The sequence below is a fragment of the Nannospalax galili genome, unplaced genomic scaffold (assembly GCF_000622305.1).
Source record: "Nannospalax galili isolate Female #2095 unplaced genomic scaffold, S.galili_v1.0 scaffold134, whole genome shotgun sequence".
NCBI lineage: Eukaryota > Metazoa > Chordata > Mammalia > Rodentia > Spalacidae > Nannospalax > Nannospalax galili.
The window spans coordinates 1121715-1149346 of record NW_008335593.1 but is presented as its reverse complement, the minus strand read 5'-3'; the positions used below and the strand labels follow the sequence as shown (position 1 = coordinate 1149346).

At 44.9% G+C, this 27632-nt stretch overlaps 1 protein-coding gene across 1 annotated transcript in view; it reads right to left on the bottom strand.

Moving 5' to 3' along the window:
• The window catches only part of Dlgap2 (DLG associated protein 2), an 886725-nt gene that overhangs the window by 87224 nt on the left and 771869 nt on the right, over window positions 1–27632 (bottom strand). Inside the window, exon 7 of the mRNA XM_029562223.1 lies at window positions 23658–23869. Coding sequence (XP_029418083.1) covers window positions 23658–23869 — 212 coding nt within the window. The remainder of the gene's footprint in view (window positions 1–23657; window positions 23870–27632) is intronic.

The window sequence follows — 27632 nt, the reverse complement described above, 5'->3', positions numbered from 1 at the left end:
ATGTTGGGAAAAAAAATGAAATACCTTGATGAATGCTGTAAGAACTCTGCATTTTGATAGAAAACTCTGTTTAAAATGTTGATTTAGATTTACTTGCTAAGCTTGCCTGTTCTGCCTGATTTGTATCTACCACACATGGATGATTAACCTAGTTGAAATGCTAAGAATTGAAGTGCTGTAAACCTCCTTCCTGGACCCTGGACCCCAGACTCAGTTGCTTTACAATGTGTCCTGTAGGCCTGTTTGCACATACCAGATAACCGATAAGGAACAAAGAGAAGGAAGTTGCACCAGGCTTACACCAGATCTAGCCTTCCTGGAAAAGATGTTTAACCGAAACTATAGCTTTTAGAAGATGTTTGATCAAAGTGTCTGCTGAGGAATGCTTTTTGTGTAATGACTATGTGGGCCTATATAATCTGTATCTGACACTGAATGGGGGTCGATCGTTCTGACCAGACTTGCATGTCTTGGGAAACTGGTCGACCCCAGCCGGCTGGAAAGTAAAGACTCTGCTTGATTTTTACATCTCCAATCCCGTGTATTTGTTATCTGGAGGGGACCCATCGAGTCACGGACCCTAACAACGAGACAATCACTTACTGAGGGCTTCAGTGCCCTTACCTGGCTCCAGGTGCACCGGGCATAGCAACAGGCTTGACAGACAAGGCCGGGGGTGGGGAACACAAGAATGTCAACAACCAAGAAAGAAGCAAAGAGTGACAAGAAGCAAAGACTGAAGCAAAAGCATCTACAGTTTTGTGGCAAACAGCCAGGAGAGGAGCCACCCTTTGCTCATTTACATTGAATGCTGCTCTCTGCTTAGCCTGTCTTCAAACTGAAAGTGAGTTTCCTACAGACAGTTCGTAATTAATCCTCATTTATCTTTTACACACTCAGGTAGTCCACCTCTTCTGATAGGAGTATTTAAACATTTACATGTAGGATAGTCACTAGGGAAGTCACTATTGTCACTGTTGGTTTATGTTAGTTTTTAGTTCTTTTTCTTCCCATCTTCTCATTAGCATTGGATTTTTGTACTGATATGTTTTGATTCCTTTCTCTCTTTTGTGTAACTTCTGCACGTTTTAAAAAAAATATTTATTTGTTTTAAAAATATTTACTATTTTTATTTTGTTTATGAGTGTATTGCCTGCATGTATGTAAGTGCACCTATGTTGTGCAATGCCTGTGGATGTCAGAAGAGGGAGTTGGATCCCTTGGAACTGGCGTTAAGGATGGATGTTAGCCGCCATGTGGGTACTGGGAACCAAACCAGGGTCCTCTGCAAGAGCAGTCAGTGCTCTTAACTGCTGAGCCATCTCTCTAGCCCCTCTACAAGTAGTTTTTTGTTTGTGTGGATACTCAGAGCACTACATTAAATGTCCTATACAAGTTTATTTTAAATATTTATCTATTTATTTACTTTTTATGTGTATGAATCTTTTGCCTGCATGTATGTAAGTGTATCCATGGGTGCAGTACCCATGAACGCCAGAAGTGGGCGTAGAATCCACTGGAACTGGAGCTACAAATGGTTGTTAGACACCATGTAGGGCTGGGAACTGAACCTGGGTCCTCTGCAAGAGTGATCAGTACTCTTAACCACTGAGTCATCTCCCCCACCTACTAGCCTATTTTAAGCTGAAAACAATGTAAGTTCAAGCACATAGAAATCTCTATTTTATCTCCTCATCTAATTTTTCCATTGTCAACTTTTTTTATCATTTTACTTTGCAATGCTGAGGCTTGAACCAAGGCCTTGCACAGACTACGCAAAAGTTTGTTACCACCTAGTCACAGCTCTAGCCCTGTGTATTTAGAATATATTTTTGGCTACTGTTAGTTTTAATACTCAAAATTCTTTTATACTAGAATTATAAGCATTTAGCCCAGCATACCACAGTAATGTGGATACACACGCGCACACACACACACACACACACACACACACACACACATATATGTTGCTTTTCCCAGTCAGTTTCACAATTCCTTATGCTGTCTTTTCTCCAATCTAGCATGCTTTTGCTTCAACTTGAAGAACTCCGTTTGGCAGTTCCTATAAGGTAAGTCACATCCAGGAATGAACTCATCAGCTTTTGTTTGGGAGACTCTCTTCCATTTCTGAAAAATTGCTTTGCCCTGTACACTATTCTCTGTCAACACTCGCCTTTGTGTACTTGAAATCTACCACCCAACTCTCTTGCAGCCTGCAAAGTTCCTGTCAAAAATCTACTTACAGTCCTCAAGGGGAAGAGGTACCCTTGGATATAGCAAGTCAAGTACAGTACGCTTTCCCCAGCTTCATTCAGAATTCTCCGTGCTTTTGGCTTCTGACAATTGGAACATATGTGACTTGTTGAGTACTACATTGGGTTTTACCTACTCAGTATTCCGAGTCTCTTTGAATTGGATATTCATTTATTCCCTCAGGTTCCAAGAGTTTTCAGGTCTTTTTTTTTTTTTTTTTTCAAAAAATGCAGTCTATTTTCTGTTTTCCACCTGGAGCTTCCATAATGTACAGAACAACCTGTTGACTGCACAGTCTTCAAAGCTTCTTTACTCTGTTTTTCATTCTTTGTTCTTTTTGCTCCTCTGACTGAATTATCTGCAGTGACTTTATCTTGGGTTCACTGATTCTTTTTATGCTTGATCTAATCTGCTGTTGAACCCTTGAACAGTTCAGTTCAGCTGTACTCTTCATGATTTCTGTTCGGCATGTTTTATACGTTCACTTTATTGAACATTTTGCTGTTCATTCACTGATATGCATTCTCAAAGAATTATTTTGAATTCTCTGTCAAATCATGTAACTCAGTTTCATCAGGGTTTCTGGAGTTTTGTCTGTTCCCTTGTTTGTTACTTTGGTGTTTTTTTCTTCTTCCCTGACTTTCTGTGGTATCTGAACACAAGGGAAGGTAGCTCCTTTCCCAGCCTTACGCCACATAAGAACACCAGTGCTCTGTCTGCCCAGAGTTTCTGAAACTTGCCCATCTCCCCCCAGCCCTTCTCCATTGGCCTGTGTCAGTGCTAGGGTTTCTGTGCATTTGTGAGATTTGGTGGCTCAGTTGTGATACTTCCTATGCACCTTCATCTCCAATCACAGCTCTCTAGTTTGCACTAGAATTAGGTATGTGGAGGTGGAGGCATGAGCCCCAGAACCAAACCCACACATTTATAAAGAGAATACAGCTTCCTTCTATTGAGGAAGGGTGCCGTTTTGTCTTGTGGATGGTCCAGGATGCTGTGGAGTAGATAGGGACAGGAAGATGGTGGGAGGATCATGGGTACCTATAAACTTGTCTATGAGAGGGAGCCTCAGAGGTCATAATCAGAAGACAGGTGCTAGACAGGAAAGAAACAGCACCCCCACATTAGGGTAAGAAGGGTGTGGAGATGCTTCAGGGCATTTAAAGCATATGACCACTAGCCAGAAGAGAGCAGGGACAATGGCTAGCAGCACTTCTACCTAGCACAGTGAGGAGGGAGCCTTCTTATTTTCCTGTCCTGGGCACAGAAGAAGACAGCACAGGAAGTGCACAGGGAGATGCAACTGAGGTAGATGCTGGCCCAGCTCCCTTTCTGCAAGCACCAGCAGCATGCTTGGTCTTAACAGGGGAGGGAAGGAAGGAACTGTGAACAGGAAGAGGCTGATGAGTGAGGACTGGGTCAAGTACTACTTTAGGAGGTCACAGACTGTTGTGCTCAGCCTGTCACCCAAGTCATAGCAGTGGTGCTAAGCATAGGGGAATCAGGATACTCAAACACAGCATATCTGTATCCTTGTGCTTTAACCCTGATCACTCCAGGACTGGAACAGTCATCTTTTGCTTGATCCTTTCACACCATTTAGCAAAGTTTGGGATGACTTTCAAAGTGCTTGACACAGACAGTAACCAAGGCTGTGAAACCCCCTGTCACAGTGGGACTCAGGGCAGCAGATGACTTTTGGACAAGGCAAGATGAAGAAGTACCCACTACCAGCTCCCAGGGGTGGAGCAGGTATGATTTCAATTTCTCAGTGAAAGGAGAATTGGACAGTCTAGAAGTTTCTTTTTGTTTTAGACAGTGAAACCTACCTGTTTTCATGGTGAACTAAACGAAGTCGATCTCAAGATATATAACTAAGAAAAAGAAGTCAGATTTCAACAAGTGACACATTTTTTTTCTGAGGCACCAGAATCTGGTCACTCACTTACATAAACATTGCTATGAGTTTGAAGAAAGACTACATCAGAGGGAAACAAACCAATAGAGACTAAGATAACTTTAGAAAGTGTGCTTATCACTAATACCACTACTGTTTTGTGATCATCATCCTGGCTGTTTGATGGTTGCCTCTGTTAAGAGCTCAACTGTGTCCCCCAGAAAAGATGCCTTGAAGCTCCAAAGCCCAGGACCTTCAAATGTGACCATGTTTGGAAACAGAGTAAGTATAGATATAATCAGTAAAGATGAAGCCACTGGAGGAGCATGGTCCATAGGACAGTGCCCACAGCAGCAGAAGTGGAAAGAGACTCAGGCAGGTCTTGGGAGATGGAGGTCAAGGCTAGGGTGCTGGGTGTTGCAGACACATGGTCTTGGAGCTGGAAGGGCCAAGAAGAATCACCTCTGAAGCCTGGCGAGGAAGCATGGCACAACTACACCTGGACCTGGGGCGCCTGTGCTCCAGAACTGTGGGTGCTCTCCTGGGGCTGTCCCCAGAGGCAAATGTGAGTGGTGGTGGTAGATGTGGAAGTGGTCTTAGGGGGCTCCTGGTTCAGTCACACTCCAGGTGTTGTCCTTCCTAATAGGGATGGTCACAGACCCCACTGCTCCCTGGGACACATGTGATCTTGGGGACACAAGATGAGGCAGTATCACTGGGAACAAATCTCATTTCTGTGGCTTTACAACACGTTTAAAATTACTATTCCACTCATAGTTGAAATATGTAACAAAGCCAATGACCCTAAGTTTATGATGATGGTAACTTTACAACACCGGACAACTTGCTTTTAAATATAATGAGCTTATTTATGAAACATATTTATAGGTTACAGGGGCTCAGAAGATTATAAAACTCATATTTTGTATCTTGTTTTATGTTAATACTTTGAGTAGAAAGTTTGGAAAACAATTGAAAAGAAATTCAGTGGCAAACCCTGTACCCAAAGACAGCTATGGTTTTAGAATTTTGGTACCTTCCTGTGTTGGTTTTCTAGTGGCGAATATAATTGCTGTTTTTGGGGAGTGGGGGTGGGTACCAGATTTCTTTATTTGAAGGAATGGTAAAAATTAAAGAACTTAAGCAGATGTTTTGGTGTGACTTACAGAAAAGAGAAAGGCAGCTCTGACATTCATTTACTGCCTTGACAACCAGTGGGAAAGTCAGTTTAGCTCTCCTTATCACTGTGTCCCAGGGCGTGCTTGTCAAAGAGATATTCCGCCATGCTCCTCTTGGTCACGTGGTCACCCAGTCCTCTGATGGTTTCACCTGCTGGTTCAGAAATGGGACAGAGTGAAGTCATATAAGTTGGGATCAATTTTGCCAGCGGCCAGTTTGTGCAGTTCCTGTAGCGACTGATTCACAAAGTGCAACACACACTCCACTGCATTTAGCCTGCTCTCCTAGTTGATATCCTGCAGGTAGATTTGGCCACCTTGTTGGTTCTCTAGCTGCATCAGTTTCTCAGCATGTCTCCCCTCCTGAGAACCGCGAAGAAAGTGGTGAAGTTCTTCAGAGCCACATCACGCAGTGGGAGTAGCACGGCACGGACAAATAGATGTAGGAGCGTAGAGCTCCAGGTTGGTCTGGGGGTTGATGGCTGTCTCTGAGTCCTGGTGGTAGTTCTGGTGCACCTGGAAGGGGGATGTGGTGATCATGGTGGTGGTGGTGTGAGGTGCCATGGGAGGAGGTGGTGGAGCATTCTAGCTCAGATTGGCCGGCTGGGATTGAGCACCAGTTCTGTTTAAGCATTGTTGAAGCAGAAATCTGTGGTCCAAGAACATATGGCCTATAATTGCTTTTTTGTGTAGGAAGACATTGGTCCAATGCCAGTCAATGTTACTGTGAAGAGCTCTGGACGAAATTAATGTCTAAATGGGTAGACTTTCAATAAAGTAGATGACTCTGTAATGGAGGTAGGCCTCGTCGAATCAACTGAGGCTATAAGAGGAAAAGATTGAGGCACCCAAGGAAGAAGGAATTCAGTCTTTAGATAGCCTCCTGCCTTCAGATTCAAACTGCAGCATCATCTCGTCCCTGGATCTCCAGGTCATGCCTGCCCTGTGGTTTCAGACTTTAGCCTTTGCAAATGCATGAGTCCCTTGACATCTTTCTCTGTATATCAGTTCACCAGCTCCAGGGGTTCTGCTCTTCCTAAGATGCCTGATGGCACACTGAGTGGAAGGGTCTCAGGCTCTGTAGCCTGGTGCAGAACTACACAGGAGCGCACAATGTGGCCATCCAGGTCTGTGCAGGGTTGGGTTCTCTCAGGTTCATGCTGATGGGAAGGTGGTCTTCCCTTTCTGTGTTCTTACATGGACACTGTGGATGACCCACCTCCAAGCTCATCTGGGAATGAGTGGAACCAGGTCCTCTCAGCCCTGGGGGCCTCAGGTCTCTTCTACTTGGACCCCCATCTTGGAGCAAGCAGCAGTAGGGCCTTTCCTTCTCCTGTACTGAACCTCTAGCACGCATCCCACCACTGCCATGGGGCTCCCATGGGAAGGCCAGGCCCCCAGGACACTGCTCATCTGTCACATGATGTACCATAACTGACAGTGTGACTTCATGCCACCTGGTCCACCCACACTCATGTGTGTCCTCAGGGTCCCGCAAATCCTTTCCACAGGAACTTTTGATTTTGTCATGTGTATCTGAGATGACTCTCAGGAACCAGAGCTGATACTCCTAGTGTAATAATACCACAATTGTATTATGGAAAATTGTTGGTGAACTTTGGATGATGACAAATAAGTGAATTACCATTTCTGATACTAATGAAGATCACTGTTTCTAATCCTTTATTATAAATAATGGTAGGGACCCAACTTCTGCTATCATGTCCTGCTTTGATTAAGTGTTTACTAAAGTCTTCCTGCTTCCCTAGGATTAGGAGAGGAATTAATGTGTGTGCTTTGAAATGTATGTTGCCAAATTGCTCAATGGAAGAGATTTTGAAAGCATTTAATTCAAGTCAAAACATTCACTTCACAGAGAATCATTAAAATTTCAGTTTTTAAAAGGGTGAAAACGGTTTCTGTAATTTTAAATTGACAGTACCTTTGAATTGTGTACTGCTAGTGGCCCCATTCTCTCCACAATTCATCATTAGCTTATTCTCTTGATGATTTACATAGTCCTAAATACATTCTTAATTTGGATGAATAAATACATGAGTTTGTATAATTAGGTATCATACCCCGAGGAAGACACTGAGCTCAATAGATTCCATTGTCTCTGCCATGGAGTGACTCAGGAAAGCTTCCAGCTGTAGGTTTACTAACACCTGGTGTGCCCAGATCTTACTGATTTGCTTCTTTTTCACTGACCACTTTCTCAGTATATCTTCCTGAACCATGAAGATCAAGCCTTTAATAGCTGTTAGGTGACAGGTCATTAACAGAAACCCTTGTGTGACTTTTTTAGAAGGACTGAGCTGATAACTGTGTGATCTCTGCCAGACATCGTGAAGTCTGTGTAAAGAGAGACTCCTGTTTAAGGAATGAGTACTTGCAACTCTCTTCACTGTTAGATGTGGATATCTGTACAGTTATCTGCCAGGCATCTTGGAACAAACTTCCATCGGCCTGGGTCCCTTGTAGGTATGTGCATGTTATTGCCAGATGAGTGTAAGCAAACACCACAGATGCAGCAAATGCATTTTATAGTTGTGTCTGCATTAATGAAAAATTGGGACATTGAGTACCATGCTGCGTAGTTTCTTTTCAACTTGACACAAATTAGAGATACCCAGGAAGAGGGAAGCTCAATCTAGGAATTTGCTACATTGGGTTGGCCTATTGGCATGTCTGCACCACACTTTCTTGATTGCCAGTTTATGGAGGAGGGTCCAGCCCACTGGACCATCCCTAGACAGGTGGGCCTGGGTTGTACAACAAAAGTATTCAAGCAAGCCAGGGGAAGCAGGCCACTAGCAGTTTTCCTCCACGGTCTCTGCTTCATTTCCTGCCTCTGCTCTTGCTTGAATTCCTGTCCTGACTTCCCTTAATGATGTGCTATGATAAGGAGGTGTAAGCCATATAAAGCCTTCCTTCCCAATTTGGTTTTGGACAGTATTTTATCACAGTAACAGAAACCAAACTAGAATAAGTACTATAGAGTCAGAAATGAGAAAAAAAGGGAAATTTGATATTATGTATCTAAGCAAATTTCCTCCCAAAAGGGTTGAAAAGAACGGCCAAGACTGCGGCTTTTTGTAAGATGACTCCTTTCCTATCATTGCACAGCTCTGAGCGCTGTGACACACAGTCACTGAATTTTTTAAACCAACCTTGTTTGTTTTAAACCAAACAAACATTTGTTGTGCTGACATGTGTTCTCATGAACATTATGAAACATGTGCCATACATTCTGAATACTTGATCACAAAGTAAATATATAAAAGATGAGCAATACTTGAAATATTTTAAGCATGTGTTTTTATGTCAATCATAGGGTTCTGTGAGCCTCACCCTCCTTCAGAAAGAAAAGGGTACAGAATTGTGATTCTCAGGACACTTGTTTTTACTGTGTACTTCATACTGCGTTATGCAATGAGCTTACACTAGGAAGCCATACTTTAGAAAAGTTAAAGTAAGTGAGGTTGTAAGGCTGGTTGAGGCAGGAGGTCATCAAGGTTAGGGTGCTGCTAACAGTCAATGATGCTGAGAGGGTGGAAGCAGTGTGTTTGCGAACTTGGGATGAAGATAGAAGTTGACAAGAAAAAGGCAGAGGCAGGTGGATCTCTGTGAGTTCAAGGCCAGCATGGTCTACATTGGAAGTTCTAGGCCAGCTGGGGCTACAGGGAGTCCCTGCCTCAGAAAGACCAAAAAAAAAAAAAAAACAGAAGAAGAAGAAGAAGAATGACCAGGAAAGAACATTTTTATATGCTTATTTGTAAAAGTAATTAAAATTAAGAAAAATGATTGAGTGACAGTATTTTCCCAGTACCCACAGTTCTCCTTCATCTCATTCATTTAACTCCTGAGTGAAACTGGAAATCAAAATCAAACTAGCAAAATATCAAGAAAACAGAAGCATCATGTGCCTGTCAATCTGAGGTCTAAGTGAAGATACATCCTTGGGAACATTCATAGTCTTTGACTCTCATTACAAAATTCATCACTAAACAGACATCCGCCTGAATGGACAAAATAGGTGGAAGGAACTCACAGGGAAAAATTAACAATGAATGAAGAAGAAATAGCTAAATTAGAAAAGAGGAAAACAAGAGAAAATTGAAAAGCCAAGCCAAGCCTGAAATGCAACGTGGTCCTTAGAACCAGTGCTTCTGGCCTCTCTCCAGGGGCCACTTTTCTTTCTCAAGGCAACCTCTGAGGTTGACAGACCATTTGTAGCCAAAGCTACCTCCCCACCCCAAGGAGGAAGTCCATAAGAATATTCCGAGCACTATTTCTAAGATGGAATTGCAAAGGAAAACTAAAATTAATTGAGAAAAAACCCAGAGCAGCTAGTTTAGGAAAACTAGTTCCTGCTTATCAGCCCCTGCTACCCAAGAAGAGAAAACAGCCCAAGTTCACCTAAGAAACTAGGCCTCCTGCTGCTTGGGGAAATTGGCTATGCTTAATCTTTGCTTTTGCTTCTGTAAACACACTTTGTAGTTGGGATTCTAACTCCTGGGACCACCCCCTGCCTTGACCTGTAGGGTAGAAACTCCTGTGCATGGTCCCAGGTCCTGTAGATTCCCCCATGCATGGTCCACAGGCACCAGAGGCTGGAAGGCCCCCTGACCCAGGTGTTCACCAATGGCAGATTGGGTATGGTATGATGTTGAATCATCTATAAATACTGTAAAGAACCTACTCCCGGGGATCAGGCTTTGGACATTATTCCCCTGGGCTTACTGCTGGCAGGATTAAGAATAAAAGATGAATTCTCACTATGTCCCTGGTATCTGATTTGAGAGTGGCAATTCCCATTACTGTTTTTTCTATCATGGAATGATTGGCACAGATGGATGAATTGGCAATGGATTTCTGCAAAAGGACAGATATTAGGGATGAAGCTTCACTGTTTAAAAATTAAGAGATTCCCAAGCTGTTCTTCAGGACATGCCTTTTTAAGAAAGCATCCTGTTAGTGTTTTCAGGATGATAGGCAGTCTGGCAGCCTCAGAGGAGTCTGTGCCCTCTCCCTCAGGACTTTACAGAGACAGGGAGTTGAACTACGGATGTATTAAGCAATATGGAATTGCCTGGTCCTAGTCAGATTCCTCTTCCCTGTACTGACAAAGATAAAAGATTCAGAGGCAGACATACCTGGGAGAATTCTCCTGTTATGCAGCTAAAGAAGAGAACAATGCAGGCAGGAAGCAGGCACTTATCATTCACAAGTAAATACTTTCTTTGCAACACTGTTTGCAATAATTAAAACTGAGAAGGAGTTTCCCAACAAGAAAGTACTAGAACTTAAATTATAGCACATCTGCTCATCCAGATTAGGATGAGCAAGATTTACAAGGCTGTCAGAAGGTTGCTCAACATTGTTATATATGGAGAGTTTTGCCCCCTGTGACCTTCAATGCCCAGGGTTACACCAGCAAATAGAGGGGAGCAGGTGGGAGAGGGAACTAAGGTGCTAATCAGCAGACTGTTAAGGAGGATGGTGCTAAAATTCCTTCCCTGGGGGGATATAAACATCTAATACCCCCTCCTTCTAAGACCCCAATGACAAACCCATGTACATTCCACCAAAATAGTCTCTGGGAACCAATGAGTTTATTAGGCTTTCTTACAGAGCACAGGTGACCTTAAAACAGCCATACTGGAAGCCATACTTCAGAAGCCAACATGGACAATGTCTCCTCATAGCTGAGTAGATGGAGCCTCCTCCTCTAGTCCTTCCCAGTCTTCACACACTAGCCCCTCCCCAAGGCCATCTGCAATTAGGGTAGAATTGACTACAACTGGTCGGAAGGGGTGGCTGGATCCTCTCCTCGGGTGAGGGTCCTATGCCTCTCCCATCCTTTCTTCTATGTGGCAACTTCAACAGTCAACAAGCCCAGCTGGAATGATCTTTTAAGGCAAGTGGGCACAGCTAAACCCCTGAAGATGGTGGCAGTTTGGCTCAGAGAATAGTCCTGTACAACAAGGGGCTTCCCAGACTACCCAGGTGGGCCCACTGTCCTCTGAGGGAGCCCACATAACCCCTGCCTGTAAGGCGTTCCCAGTAAACTTGGTTCCAGGACCACAGAGGCTGGCCGATTGGTATCCATGGGAACCTGAGGACCTTAAGGAGTTAAGGGCCGCAGTCCTCAGTGACGACCCTAACTCTCCTTGGGCCGAGGCTTTGCTGGAAAACATCGCCCACCAGCCATGCATCCCTAGAGATTGGATGGATATGGCTAAGGCAGTCCTCCCTAGCAATCAGTTCATCAAATGGCTAGCCTTATACAAAAAGGAGTGTAGAACCATAGTAGGGCAAAATCATGGAGCAAACCCACAGATCCCCTTTTCCTACAGGCAGCTGACAGGGACTGCTGATGCCTATTCCACCGGGGTACAACAGGCAGCTTTGCCTGCCCCATACCAGGACCAGGTGAGGTGAGCAGGCCTTGCAGCCTGGAAGAAGCTCAATGAAGGGCCATTGGAGAATCCTCTTGTGGGGCTGAGGCAAAAGGCAAGTGAGCCCCTTGCAGACTTTGTAGACAGAGTAGAGAAGAGCCTTGTCAGGAAATTGTCCCCTGGACCTCTGAGGGATGAGTTCACCAAATTAATGGTGTGGAGAGGTATGAATAGCAATCATCGGGCTGCCTGCTCAGGCTTGAGTCATGGCCTCAGTCAGCCGCTGGATTGTAGCATCTCACATTCCATGGAAATACCTTATAACCCACAGGGTCAAGCTATAGTTGAGCAAAATCACCAAACACTCAAAACTCAACTATTAAAACAAAAAGGGGGAATGAGCCCCCATCAGCAAATAGAGATAGCCCTATTTACTATAAACATTTTAAATCGCTCAAAAAATACCTTCCAATCTAAATTTCAAGCTCACTGGGGACAAGAAAATACAAAACCCTGAGTAGAGGTGAGGTGGAAGGACCTGATTACGGGCCAGTGGAGAGGACCGGACCCACTGTTAACGATGGGAAGAGGATTCGGTTGTGTTTTCCCCATGGGAGAAGATAAGCCTATTTGGGTACCAGCCAGAAACCTCAAATATCTCCCCCTACAGGGTGATGGCTCCAACCAAGATGACTAACAGGGAAAAGAAAAGACTCTGGTGGAGCTGACACTTGGCCCTTAAGGCCCAGAAGAAGAAAACAAAACATAGACAGACACCTCCTCATAATCACCAAGGGAGACCTACCCTTGAGGAAGCCTTTCTCTCTCTGTCTCTTACAGATCAAAATGAGGAAACTCACCTTCATGATCATCATATCACTGCTGACAATTGAGGAGCTGATGCTAACAAGATCATCTGGACCTATAGAGACCCTGAATCCACATCAGCCCCAAAAGGTCACGTGGTTGGTAACCAATGCGGCTACTGGAGTGATTGCCAACAGCACTACCAAGGTGAAGCCACCGAACACATGGTGGCCTGACCTGGAGGTAGATCTCTGTGCCCTGGCTACCGGATAGTGGGATGTTGGTGACCGGACTCAAGGGGGGACCCGGCCTGAATGTGGGGACACAGGACATGGATGCACGTTACCGTTAACAGGGTCCCCCAGGGAGCCAGGGTGCTCCCATGTGCTCAAGTGGGACACATTATTACAGACAGAATTTTATTTGTGCTCAGGAAGTGGTAGAACTTCACAACAGCTACACAACTGTGGGGGGGCTGATTCCTACTATTGTTATAATGGGATGTAAAACCACAGGGATGGGGTATTGGATTAAGGACCAGGGACTGATCACTGTCAAAAGGATACAGAGACCTAGACTTTCCACAAATCCACTATATGAAAGATGTACAAACTTTCATTGCAACCCCCTCCGTATAACCTTTAGGGAGGAGGGGCTGGGACTTGGGAAAGACTTGGGGATTGAGACTCTATGTATCTGGACATGACCCTGGTCTCCTCTTTATGGTTAGAAAGCCAGTTGAGCCCCTCGCAAGGCGAATCACACCCAGACCGGCCAACTTGGGGGCTGCCTGCCATGAGCCTCTCCCCCACAGGACTTACGCTTCCCCCGCAAAACCTTCATTCAAAACCCAGAGTGAGACCCAATGGGTTTAAGGAATTGACCCCAAAGGGAGGGTCAGAGATCCTAATGGCTATCCAACTTGCATATAGAGTTCTCAAATTGACCCGTCTGGACCTTACCTCCTTATGCTGGTTGTGCCTAGAGGCCGGTGTACAGTTGATTGAGGCAATAGGTGTAATAGGAAGGTTTAATTACACCTCCGATGATCAAAAGTGTTGGTGGAAGGGGTGTCCACCAAGACGAGCAGGCTCTCCAAACCTGTGACAGATTACAATCTGATCAGATTACAATCTGACCTGTGTCACTACCCTAGATTATCCCTCCCCCTGGGAAGGCTGCTTTAACATAACACAGGCGGCGGCAAATACCAGTAATCAATGGGTAGTTTCTGCTGACCCAGCAATTTATTGGTTATGTCAAAAGTCAGGGCTAACACCCTGTCTCTCATTGACAGTCCTCACACATACTGATGGGGATGCATGTGCCTTGGTAGTGCCTTTCCCCCATGTGCTATATCATTCCTGGGGGGAAATGGAGGCATGACAATCACTTAGGTTTAAGAGGGAGTTAGTCACCACCTTAACAGTCTCAATGCTTGTGGGACTAGGAATGGGAGGGGAAGCCCTGGGGGCCACCTCTCTGGCCCTTTCCCAACAGGGCCTCCGAAGGATTCAGGCAAACATGGATGCAGGCTTAGATAAATTGAAAACGGTGGTAAGATTCCTCCCACAATCTGTTTCATCGCTGACACAAGTTACATTACAAAATAAAAGGGGGTTAGACCTTCTCTTTATGCAACAAGGAGGGTTGTGCCTAGCACTGGGAGAGGAGTGCTGCTTCTATGTTGACCATTCGGGGGTAATCACAAAAAACTTAGATGAAGTCAGAAAGGAGATTAATAATTGACATGCCCAGAGGGACCAATCCCTGTTTGAACAATGGTTTAACGCCTCTCCCTGGTTAATAACTCTAATCTCAACACTGCTGGGACCCTTGGTGATCCTCACCCTTGTTTGCACCTTTGGACCATGTATCTATGCCCGAATCATGAAAATGATTCGAGGACAAATAGCACAGGTACAAGCTATGCTGATACGTGTCCATTACGACTGGCTCCTTACCTCCCCATAAAGGAGACATACACCTAAACCAAGGTTGTCACCAGTTCACCTAACCCAAGGTCTGACCGGTTACTGGGAGAGCAATGCCCCCCGGTTAATAAAAAGGGGGAGATGTAGGGAAGCTGTGTTCAAAATGGCACCGACCACCTCAGTGGGGGAAGGAGCTAAGCAGTTGGACCAGGGACAAAAAATAAGAGGAAGTGTAGGTGATTGGAGACTAACCAGGAGGAAAACACGTGAGCACCTCGTGATCACCATAGTAGTACATTGAAAGGAGCCTGCGTGCTCTACGTGACCTTCCACAGGATTGGAGGATAGGTTCCCACCTATGCTAATGATTGTGGTTTTTGTCTTTATAAGCATTGTAACACTTACAATAAACTAGTTCCTGCATGACTAAACTCCCTGCTGCGTCTGAGAGTCTCCGGGAGGCGGGTGAATGGGCAAGCAGCGCACTTACCCCTCCTCGGCCCCCATCGCTGAGCTCCACATCCTGCCTCGCTGGCGGGGAGGAGGCTCGGCAGGCAGCAAACACTTTACCAACACTTTAGCTACCATTCTAGCCCCTATTTCATTTTTACATTAGATTTTAAGAATGTCAAAACGACAGGGAAAAATTAGATTAGGACTGGAATCAGTGCGCACATAATAAACAAGAACCGAACTCAGGTATAAAGTGAAAGACCTAGAAAGCAATTAGAATTAGGTCAGAGGCATGCTGGAGAGATGCCTGTAGCATCCAGGGAGCAGAGACAGGAAGTACAGAGGCACAGCCCCTAGGTGCAGCCTCCATGTCACAGACTGCCAAGTATGTTGAGGTATTGCCTCGATTCCAGGGAACCACCTCCCACGCAGGGCCATGCTCCTACTAGGAGCATCCTGAGCTACCTGGCACCAGGAAGCTGGACTCAGGGATGCAAACACAGGCACAGAGCTGGCAACAGCTTCATGTGGCCTGGCACGGAAATCCATCCTGGTCTCCAACAGAAATTATAGATCTGGAAGCCATCTGCCCACAGATGGCCATGGAAACCGTGGGAGAGGAAACCTCCTCCGGGGAGCATATGGCTTCCTGCTAATTGAAACATCGCACATTTAAGGTGTGTGATGTTGCAGGAGGCATCTGCTTCCTTCTTGATTAATAGGAGTGTAAGAAGTGGGCAGGTGCGGCTAGGCTGCATGCTTCTGCACTGATGATCTCTAAGGCTAGTTACTTCACAGGTGCTCTTAGTAGCAAGCAGTTCATTTGCTAGGTTCACTAGCAATGGTCCCTACCTGTGATTCCCAAGACATTAGTTTTGCTCATTCACTTGTATGTTGAATAATAACATCGAGAATGGCCCTTGCCTCCTTCCCTGATGCGTGGGTTCCCAACGAAAGTAGACAGTGGACGTGCTGGTTAGCGTTAACTGTCAATATGACACGACAGCGTCACCTGAAGTCTCGGGTGACAGTTGGGGAATTGTCTAGAGCAGGTTGGCTTGTGGGCATGGCTATAGGTGAATGTCTTGATCAGTAATTGGGGTAGGAAGACCCAGCACCATTTCATGGGTTAGGTCCTGACCCGTGTGAGAGAGAACGAGGCTGCTGAGCAGAGGCAGAAGGCAATTAAGCGAGAAGAATGCACTTATTTTCTTTGATTTTGACTGGATGTGCTGTGACTAGCCAATTGAGTTTTTGCCTTGACTTCTCTGAAACGGACTGTGACTTGGAATTGTGAGCCAACTAAACTTTTCACCCTCTATGTTGTTTTTGGTCAGAATATTTTATCGCAGTGATAGAAACAAAACCTGGATAGGAGGGTAGGCTCTATGCACCAAGGCACTATGTGGCAGAGGAGCCTTCTTCGGAGTCTCCAGGGAGGGCTGTACTGAGCTGGGTTTTGAGACCCTGCTGTGCTCAGGAAATGGCTGACATGGAGACAGCAGGTTTGGGGAGCAAGGAGAGCTATCTTCCTGAAAGCAGGGCTGTGCTCAAGCCTCCCAGTGGTCAGAGAAGCCAGTCCAAGAACCTGCCGTGAGTGGCCCAAAGTCTGTCACGTGGTTGGTTAGAACTGCACCGCGAAAGACTGACCTGTGATTCAAGAAGCAGGGTTGGAGCTAACACAGAAATACTGTGGCTGATCTGAAGAAGGATTTTTTGTTTTTGTTTTTAGAGATGTGAATAAGGTCTTATGTAGCCCAGGCTGACCTCAAACTTGCTATGAAGCTGAGGATGACCTCGAACATGTGATTTTCCTCGCTCTACCTCCTGAGTGCTGGGACTATAGGTACACACTACCACCGCACTCAGTTTATGTGGTACTGGAGATGAACCAGGGCTTTGTGCATGGAGGCGAATGCTCTTTTAATCGAGCCTCATTTTCAGTCCCTGAAGGAGTCTTTGAAGGAAGCTGAGAGCCCGAACGTGCAATGGGGACCCACATCAGGATACGCAAGAGTCAACGTTGCTGAACTCTTGCGGGAATTGCTAACTCACCTTCCAAAGTAATTCTGAGCCAAGGCTCTGATAGTCTCTCTGGAATGCCAGGCAGCCTCTCCCTGTGTTGTTGCACAACTACCCACTAAGGACCGCCAAGCACAGGACACTGAAGAGCATAGCCCTGTTTACAGGAAGACAGCTGTTCTGTGTCTGGAGAGTTTTCCTAGGGCAGGTGGAGGGGCCAGAAAGAACCATTGATGTCTAAGTATCTTCACCACCACTAAGTATCTGCATTCCACCACTGTCGACTGGACTTCCTCTCCTAGTTGATGGCAGGTGGGCAGGGAAGTTGCTCATAGCTGCCTGCACCGTGAATTGCTACCTTGTGGAAATATTAAAAGGGACAGAGGATGTTTCTCACTGATATAGTGCTCGCCAGCCTGGGTAAGGTGCTTAGTTTGATCTCCAATACGGAGAAAGAAAGAAAAAAAGAAAGAACCAAATTAAATCTACATTAAGATCATGAAGGGGCCTCCTGAGTTATCCAGAGAATCCTTTAGGGCTGGAGTGCAACTCAATGGTAGAGTGCTTGCCTATCATGTGTGAGGCTCCAGGTTGATCTCCAGCACTGACTGAAACAGCAATCACAGGCTGGTGCATGCACTCCTCTGTGAGGGAATCAACTTAGTTCTTTCTCCTCCTCCAAGCTGCTGGCACGCCATCCCACATCACCCTCCTCTTGTCCTCTGATATGCTAGCTCTGGCTCTGTTTCAGAACCTGTCAGTGTCTCCCACTTTCCGTTCAGTTCTGTATATCATCATCACAACTGAGGCTTGCCACTTCCCTTCTGTGTAGAGTTCCACGGTCCACTGGTACTGTCTGACGTCTATGCTTAAAGAGTTGTCTGCAACAGTTCTTGTCACACAGGTCTGCGGGCAGTAAGCTTTCTTAGCGTTTAGTTTTGTGTTTGGAAGCCTTCTTTTCACTTTAATTTATGAAAGGCATTTCTTCTGGGTCTAGGATGGCTCTGGCTAGTAGGTTTTTTCTTGACATGCCAACATCTCTTCCATATCTTCTGACCCGAACTCTTCATGGTAAAATTCCTGCCACAGCTCTTTGCTCCTCTGTGTTCAATGTGCAGGCTACTTCTTTTTTTATCCTTCATCGCTGGTGGTTGGAATGTCATGTGCATAAACACGCAGGGCTTTGTTTTGGTGTTGGTGTGCACCTTTCTCAGATTCTCACACCTGTGATTTGGTGCATTTCATTAGTTTGGGGACCTTTCAGCCATTCCTTCTTCAGGTGCTCCTCTGTCGGCTCGATTTCTCTTTCCGAGGTTCCCATGACAAGTGTTGGCCTGTTTTATGTTATCCGCACTTCCCATATGCTCATTTCTGCTTTTACCTGCCAGTCTATTTTTCTTCAAGCTTTCCTTGATTTCTTTCATTTCTATTTAAGACTATTTACGTGTGTGTGTGTGTGTGTGTGTGTGTGTGTGTGTGTGTGTGTGTGTGTGTCTGTGTGTGTGTCTATGCACATGGGCCCAATTTCTCTCAGAAGCCAGAAGAAGGTGTCAGATCCTGGAGCAGGAGCTACAGGTGGTTCTGAGCTGCCCGGTGTGGGTGCTGGGAATGGAACTCTCAGGTCCTGTGCAGGAGCAGGACACACTTTTAACCACTAAGACATCTCTCCAGCCCTTGTTTTGATGATTTCTGTGGCCCCCACCTTCAAGTTCACTGACACGTTACTCAATTACATTGACTCTATTGGTGAACATATCAAGTCTTCATTTCTGATATTTGGATTTGAAGGTTTTTTTCCTCACAGATCTTTCTTACAGGCTTCTCAGGCTGTGCACATTGTTCCCTTTTCTCTCATACACTGCATCACACACAACAGTTATTATAAAATGTTTTTTCCTAAAAGACAGCTTGTGGGAGCCTGTGCCATCTCTGAATCTTCTGCTTTTGAGTAGAAGCTTCATTCCATTTATTTATTTAATTTTATTTTTTGATTAGCATACAAAATAACAGGCTTCTTTTATGGCATTTTCATACGTCTTAGTTTTGGCTGACCTGCCCCCTCCCTGCTCCTCCTCCATCTCCTGCCCGCTGACCCTCCTGTACCCTTCTACCCCAGCATCCGCCCTTCTACTCCCTTATTGTGTACATTCTACCTCCCTTCCCACTGAGTGGCGCTTTACATTCTTATATTTTATCTCTTAAGCTGTGGTAATTAGAATGTGTTGTGAGTAAATACATGAAGTTTTGTTTTGTATTTAGTATACATCTTTCTTAAGATTCTCTCCTAAGATTTGTGTGTGTGTGTGTGTGTGTGTGTGTGTGTGTGTGTGTGTGTGTATTCATTTGAATGTGCATGTATTTGAATGTCAGGTATGGCTTCTTTCACTCTCCACCTTACTTTTTGAGGTGGGGTCTCTCACTGAACCTAGAGCTATTTCAGGTAGGCTGGCTGGCCAGCCAGTGAGCTCTAGGATCTGGCTGTCTCCTCCAACCCCCAGTGCTGGGGTGCCAGGTGCCTAACTGCTGTGCCTGGCTTTTATGTGGGTGCTGGGGATCCAAACTCAGGTCTTTGAAATTGTTGTGCAGGTACTTTGCCCACTAAGCCATCTTCCAGGCATCTTTTCTCCTACAATTTAATGGAAGTTTATGGCTGCTGTGAGTGGAGCCGTGAAAGTGGAGATGAGTGGAGTTCATGCTTGGAATGCGCGTGCATCCTGCAAGGCACTTGGTGATCACTGTTGGAGAATCTGGCCAGGAGCTAACTGAGCTAGTAGTGTGCCATTCCTGGAGCCAGCTGGTCCATCCCCATTCTGCGAGCTGCCTTGCTAAGGCTTGCTTTCAGTGGCACACTTATCCAGCTCTGCCTCCTCAGGGTGGGCACTCAGGTATTGCACGGCCTCTTATGGTGAGACAGACAGAGAACACTGCTCTATTCTTTCACATTTTTGCAGTCTTTTCAGAAAGTCTTTCAGAATATGTTTTGGATGTTCAGTTCCAAACTCTGTACCCCTCAGAAAGACTTTATTAATTTTAACTATGATTTAACTATTAATTTTTGCATCATTTTTCCTTTTCTAGTCACAAGAAATTCTTACAAATAAAGAGTAAGAACATACATTTCTTATACTGAATCTCCTTCCCAGGCTTCTGTTGTTGTTTTAGTCTGTTGATGATACTTTTGGTTTTCTGGTTTCTTTGTTTGCTTTGGCCATGAAAATGTTTTTAATTTTATGAATTCAAATGGTCAATATCTTACAGCTTCTCAAGTATAAACATTTAAATATTTATTCTCTATTCCAAGATTATGGAATGTTCATATATATGTATGTATCTATCATCTATCTATCATCTATCTATGTATTTACCTATGTATGTATGTATGTATGTATGTATGTATCTATAAGCTATCTATGTATTTACCTATGTATGTATGTATGTATGTATGTATGTATGTATGTATGTATCTATCTATCTATCTATCTATCTATCTATCTATCTATCATCTATCTGTATTAGGCTGGGTTCTCTAGAGTAGCAAAACCAAAAGAACATATGTATACATATTATAAAAGGAAATTTGTTTTACATGGGACTGGGTAATCAACAGTGGCTGTCTCTACACTGGAGAACTGGGCTCCTAATCCAGGAAGCTCAGCAGCCTCAACCCAATGCTGAAAGCCAGGAGGTTTTTTGGAGAGTCACTGGCATTGAGTCTATAATGGGAGGCTGAAGAGGTTGGAATCTGACTCCTGTGGAGGGTCACAGCAGCAGTGATGGACAGACTCAGAAAAGAAGGGAAGGCAGCCCCTTATGCCGCTTTCCTCAGATTCCATTTTCATCGGAGCTGCTCATTGGAAGTTGCCACCCACCCACCCTGAGGGTAGGTATTCCTCCCTGTCACTGTCACACAGGCCAGTCCTCTCTGTAAGCACCCTGAGGCTTCATTCAAACTGACCATTAAGACCAGCCGTCACAGTACTAATGTGCATCCATGTACACATGGACTTCTGTGTGAAGACGTTGGGGCCTGTGTAATCCTTCAGAATGCATATGACAGAATGGTTCTTGCAATGTTTCCCTTCCTCTATGAATTTAAAGGGCTGCCCTCACTACTGAATGACTCAGTCAGGTTCAACATTATTAAACTTCTTATTTTTAATTCAACTAAGCATAAAACAAAGCAAAATCCTCAAATTAAATTATTAGATCTACTTCTCATAATAACCGACTTAAATTGGTAATTCAAGTATCTCAACATTAATACATGAGCTAATTTAAAAGTGCAGTAAATTGAATTCAGTAGTAACTTGGAATTTGCATTTCAATTAATTGGTAATAACTGTGCTAGGTACTCTGCACACAGCAGGGTCTGGTATAGATGGACAGGGCTCCACTTGGCCTCAGGCAGACAACCTGATCAGTGGACCCAGCTTCTGAGAAGCTAGTGCTTGGAGGCATAAAGACAGCTTGGCAAGGTAGGTTTTTGTCTTATTTTTATTTTGTGAGCTAGAGACTTTCTAGGACCACGTACTGCCTTAGAGAGCATGGCAGAAGGGAGAGTGCCTTTATGAATAATACAGATGCATTGTAGCTCAGTGATGAGGGGCTGACTCTGAGGATGGAGGACAGGACAGCTTTCAGCAGAATAATTCTGGCATTGTTCCAAGAGACTGAGCTTCAGAAGTAGAATATTTGCAGCTTTCATAGAGGGATTATCTATTATATAACTCAAAAGAAGAACTGCCAACTGCCAACTAGAGGTCCAGTTACTGTCCAGTGCTTGGGCCAGGCAGTTTTTAAACTTATAAATCTTTATTTATATTGTATGTGTACGAGTGCTATGCCTGCATGTATGTGAGAGCACCCATATCATGCAGTGCACACAGAGGACAGAAGAAGGCGTTGGATTCCCTGGAACTGGAGTTATGGATAGTTGTTAGCCACCATCTGGGCGCTGGGAACTGAACCCAGGTCTTCTGCAAGAGCAACCAGTGCTCTTAACAGCTGAGTCATCTCTCCCGCCCTGGGCCAGGCAGTTTGACAGCCTGCTGACACAGTTTATTTTATAGGATAGCAGAATGGCACAGGAGGAACTTAAACACCTAAGGGTCCTGAACTGATGATATGAGTTAGGGCACTTCCCCAGCTAACCGCCAAGTTTACCTCATAACTGCAGTGCTTTCTTAAATACTGCTAATGAGGACCAAGTTGCTTGTGCATATGAGAAGAGTATCTCACAGAGATGAAAAATATTCATGCCCATCGCCACCATTTGAATCATTCTGCATCTTGGAACTATTTGTCAGTCCACCTGCTGAGAAGTCCTCGCTATAAAAAGGAAAGTGAGGGCTGTGTATTTATAATTATATTTTGAGTGCAATTTTAGAATTATCATTTTCATTTAAAACAGTCTTTGAGTATAAATAAACTCTAGAATAAGGATGGTTTATTCTGTGGTTTACTAGGAAATAAAGTCTTCAGTTAAATGTTCTCTAAGCCTGACCTCCCTGCACTTCTGAGCACCCACATTCACACCAAGAGCTCGGCAGATAGCCCTGTGTACAGCCCAGTGGGATGTGCAGGTAAAATTAGAAATAAGTCTAATTTTGATTGAACTAAGTAGCTCTCTGTTCTCTAAGAAGGGGGCAGTGGTGGTGTCATGAGGGCATCCTCAGACTGCATGGACTCTACAGGTAAGATCCTGCTGCAATTCACAATTTTAAGTTTTCATCCTATAAGATGATACTCATGAGTTATTGAGCTTATTAGGAGAAATCAAGCTGCTGTTGGCTTGTTATCATGCGCACCAAGCTGGGTGGGGACACATGAAGCCGGCCCCTGGGGCTGGAGCTTCACTACCTCACTGTGTATCAAAGAAAGCGACACAGAAAGAGCGCACGGAGTGTAGAGCAGGTGTCACCTGTTGCTGTTCACTCACATGGCACAAGCAGCTTGAAATGGGAAGCAAGGAGGACCCAAACAGTGCTTAGCTTTTACACCCAAACCTGCTCGCAGGCTGGGCATGCACGTCAGGCAAACTGCTGAGAGCAACTGTGTTTTCACAGTTCATGTCAACAGTTAATTTCCCGGGTGGTTTTAGATGTTTGTATTTCAGAAACCACACTTATCAATAATGTACCTTTGGACAAATATGCAAAGTGTATTGATTTTATGTTTGTAAAGCCAGGCTACTTCCTCTGCCCTGATAAAAATCTGTTTTCTATGCATGTATTTATGAAGCAAGAGTAAACAGAAAAGCCTTTTAGATGTTTCCCCACAGACATTCACACATCACACTACCATCTGAATAGAAATATGTCCTTCTTGATGCAAAGATTGGCGTGATGTGTAAGGCCAGATGCATTACAGTGCCTTCAGATCAGTCGTAGATGGAGGCAGGGTGATGAAGAGCACAAAGTTATCCTTGGCTACATGATGAGTTTGAGGCCAGCCTGGGATATATGAGATCCCACCTCAATTCCCCTTTCTAAAACTAATCAGACATAGGAATTTCTCAAGCAGATTTCCATAATTACTGTGCAATAAATAACCAAAGGTCTGATTGGTCATCATCTTTTTAAGGATGAGAAACTTGATGGCACGGTTTCTCATATTTTCATTTCAAATTCTCATTGAAGACAGCTCACCAGGGCTAAGTAGCTGTGAGGAGAGAGAGGAACGGGCAGGAGAGAGAAGAGGTCTTTCTTACGTTTGGTGGTCTGCAAGTGGTCTTTGTACAAAGGACTTCAGCAGGGGGTCTGGCCGGATGGCCACCTTTGGGGATGTTTTGGGGCTGGAGTCCGACTCTCCACTCTCCTCATCGCCCATGGCTTTGATGTAGCTGCCACTTCTCATCCTGCGGCAGGGTATCTCCTCCTCCTTGCCACCTGTGGGGTACGCTCCCCAATCATCCTGAGGCACCTAGCAAAGAGCAGAAGCAACACACATCAATTCTGCTATCTAGAATGTTCTGCAATTCCTTGAAAACATATAGCTCTTTGACTATTTGTCTTTTTTAAAATCACATACACATAAAGACAGATACTTCTCAGTAATGTCTTCCGAATCCTAAAAGGATATTAATATGTAACCATTGCTTTCTTCTCATTATAAAAGTAAAAGAAAATACCAGGGAGAAAGTAAGGCTATGTTAGGAACGTAGAGGAAAAAGTGTTAACAGCTGGACTTACTTCTTCATGGAGTAAAAGGACATTGAAGTGGAACCTGAAAGGAAATGGGCGGGAACAGAAATGCCTGCATTATTTCAGTGGCAAATGTTAATAAAGGAGTGAAAGTAATTCTGGAAGTTTATCACATCTTGTATATGAAACACATATACTCACAGAAGCAAAATGACATGGGTACCAGTCAGTCCTGTGTGTATGGAGCACGTTTCTGCACATCTTCCTTCCAGGGAAGACCAGAAGAGCATCCACAGAGGGTCTCTCTGCTGTTCACCTGGCTAAAGGCAAACTCCATAACCAGATGAAGAAGCAGGCCAGTGTTCTGTCTCCACACCAGGGACTTGAGATTCCGTCTACACTACGCTAAAACTCACAGGAGTAACATGATATTTCACAGAACCTTGGGCCTGACCTGATTTCCTTCCCTGGTCACTCATGAGCTTGAGCAAAGGTGACTCTAGAAGCCAAATTTACATGACAGAAGCAAAAACACACAACATGCCACAGCTTGGTGCAGAGAACTCCAAAACACTGCATGGCACATGGCCCAGCCTGTGCACTTCTGCTGACAGCCCTGAGGACCGATGGAGGGTGACTCCAGCTGGAGAATAGGGTTCCAGATGCTGATTATGGAGAAAAGTAAGAAACTCCATCCTTTAAAAGTCTGCAGAGTGGGGTTTTCATTGTACAGCATTTAGATTTGTGGGCATATTCTAAAACTGGCCTGAGCAGGTTCCTGCTGCCCTTCCGGCCCCAACACTGTCTGAACTCAGCTGCTCTGGTCTATGTAACAGAGACCCATGTAGCTGTTGGGATGGCAGAGGCTACCAATGTTCCTCTTTGGATATCAGGCCTGTGCTGCTCTTCTAGCTCTTCCATGTTGTAGTCAGGAGCTGAGGGGAGCACTGCTCATTTGCATTCTTCTCTAGCTCTGCACCTCAGCCTGCTAGGCAGCCATCATATCTCCTACTCAATACCACATGATGAGGTGCAACATAACACCCACCAGGCCCTCAAGGGCGTGATTCAGGCAGATCTCATCTGTAGCAACTCCCCTTGCTTGACATAGGCCCGCTGAAGCCCGTCAGCTCTGCAGCTGATTTTGCAGTGTGAGATGCAGAACTTGGATGACGAGAGCCCCTAACAGACAAATTGCTGTGGGCTCCCTCTGCAGACCTGAGGTGCTCTAGGTGCTGTCTGCAAGGCCCTCCATCTGGGTGCTTTAAAAATTTTATGATCTTGCTCTGTGGTACCTCTCAGGTCTGAGGAGGAATGCAGACCATGCCAAGACGAAGTCAAAGCACACACAACTCTGATCACAGTGTAGAGTAACTGAGGTTTTAGGGAGATGGACATGGGAGCCAGGGACACACCGAGGACTCTTTCAACATGGAAAGGGCTCAGAGGAGGGCCTCATGCAGTACAGAGGAAGCAAGCCATTGTGGGCCTCTCTTCCTCTTCTTCCAAAGCCACCAATGCCATCATGGGCTTCATCCTCATGTCCTTCTCAGAACCATTCATCTCCCAAACATGCTACTTCCAAACACCATCAACATATGTATTTGAGGGTGAAATTTCCAGCACATGAACTCTTGGGGACACATTCAAACCATGGCAGGTTTCAGGCTTCTGAAAGCAGACAGGCCTGCGTTAAGTGTAGGAACACAGCGGGGCAGGCATCAAAACCGGCAGAGGGGTTAGAGCCTTTTCAGTAATGTTGCCTTCTATTTATATTTTCTAACTTTTCTAATGGGTTGTGCATTACTTTTGTGATAAAAGCCTTATTTTTAATGTAAGAAAGGTCACAGCATATTGAATGTGATGAATTATAGTGTGATTCAGGCAAAAGAAATGGAAGGCCAGTGGGAGCTCCCGGAGAGTTGGTGACTGGCAGCTGGTGGCAAAGTCTCCTGCAGGGGAGACATGGGGGGCACTTAGTCTGAATTTGACCACAGGATGCTATAGGCAGAAGAAATGGGGCATAAAGAGGTACCAGCTTCCAGACCCTGGGCTGGGCCAGAGAAGCTTGCATTCTTCTGTTCTAGTGAGCATTCCAGGTGGTGGTCATGGAGAGGGGGCAGATGGGAAAGAGGCCAGCTGCCACTGAAGGAGAGGCTCACTTTGGCAGGTTTATGGAGGGGTTTTTTGAAAATATGTTTTCATAAAAAATGAGGTAAAGATTGTTTTTTCAGCAGCCTACAAATTAACTAACAAATGAGAGCAGCTTGTACGTTTCTGTTTCTGATTTAAGGAGCCAATTTCACAGTCTTTGACAGAAAAAACTCAATGCAGAAGGAGTGTAAACCAGAGTCATTTTGGAGTATGAATTCAAGTACTGAATACTGATTCCAGAGCATATGCCTGGACTATCAAAAGCACAGAAGAACAACGCCAGAAAGCCACTGTGTCTCGAAAATAAACCTTTCCTTATGTTAAAATGTTAAAACCCTGCAGCAGAACACAGAGGACTGGCCAAGTGCGCACCTGGCATCCTCACGCGGCAGCCTCACAGCCTCTGGGAAACATGCTAGAGGCTTTCAGCTTCTGCAGAGCCAACCAGGTGATCAGCCGCCCTGATCGCCATCAGCACGCAGTGCTGAATAGCATGCACAATTTCTATAAAAGGAGGTGTTCTCCTGAGGTTGACATCAGTGTGCGTCGTGATGCTGTACTTTAAGGATGGTTGGACACTGTGCACTAAAACAGTCTTTCCTCCAAGTGTCACAGCACAGGTGACGGGGGCTAGAGCTTCACAATAATTTTCTCTTTTAGGTACATGAAAGAAAAGAAATACCTTCCAAAGCTGTATCCCCCCGCCCCCCAGAACATTTTCCCCATTCCTTTAGCAACATGTTGTATGTTTTAAATGCGTATCAAGTACATGAGCCACAGGGGAGTGTGACAGAGCAAGGCAGCTGGGCCCTGTGTGCTGTGAACAGAGGACAGATAAATGACAAGGGACCTAACAGAGCAGCCCCTGGAGCCATCAGCCACTCTGGGGACCCATCTGGGGCAGCTCCATTTGCACAGTCCTTGGCGGAGTACTTTCCCTCATCTGGAGATCCAGTGACACTGGTTTTCAGGAATCCATGAGCAAGCCCAACCCAGGAAGACCTGCTGACATCTGGACTGACTCGGAGTCAGCTTTCTTTGAATCCCACTGTGTTTTGCATAAAAACTAAGGCTTTTTGTTCTGGTTGGCAATTTTAATGAGGAATGGGTATTTTTTTTCTAGAATGCAACTACCACATAAATCAAGGAGCAAGAATGTGGTCCACTGGCATCTTACCAGGAATTGTTTACCACTTTCAAAATCCCCCAGGGCTGGCAGGCCCTCACTGGAGTCTGAGTCCTCATTACAATATTCTCCTGTTGGTCTAATTTGTAACTTTCCAATTACTATGATTCTTCACCCAGAAACAGGCATCAGAACACTTCATTCTGTACAGATATGCTATACTCTAACATTTTTATATGAAAATATTTTCAGTTAAAAGTTA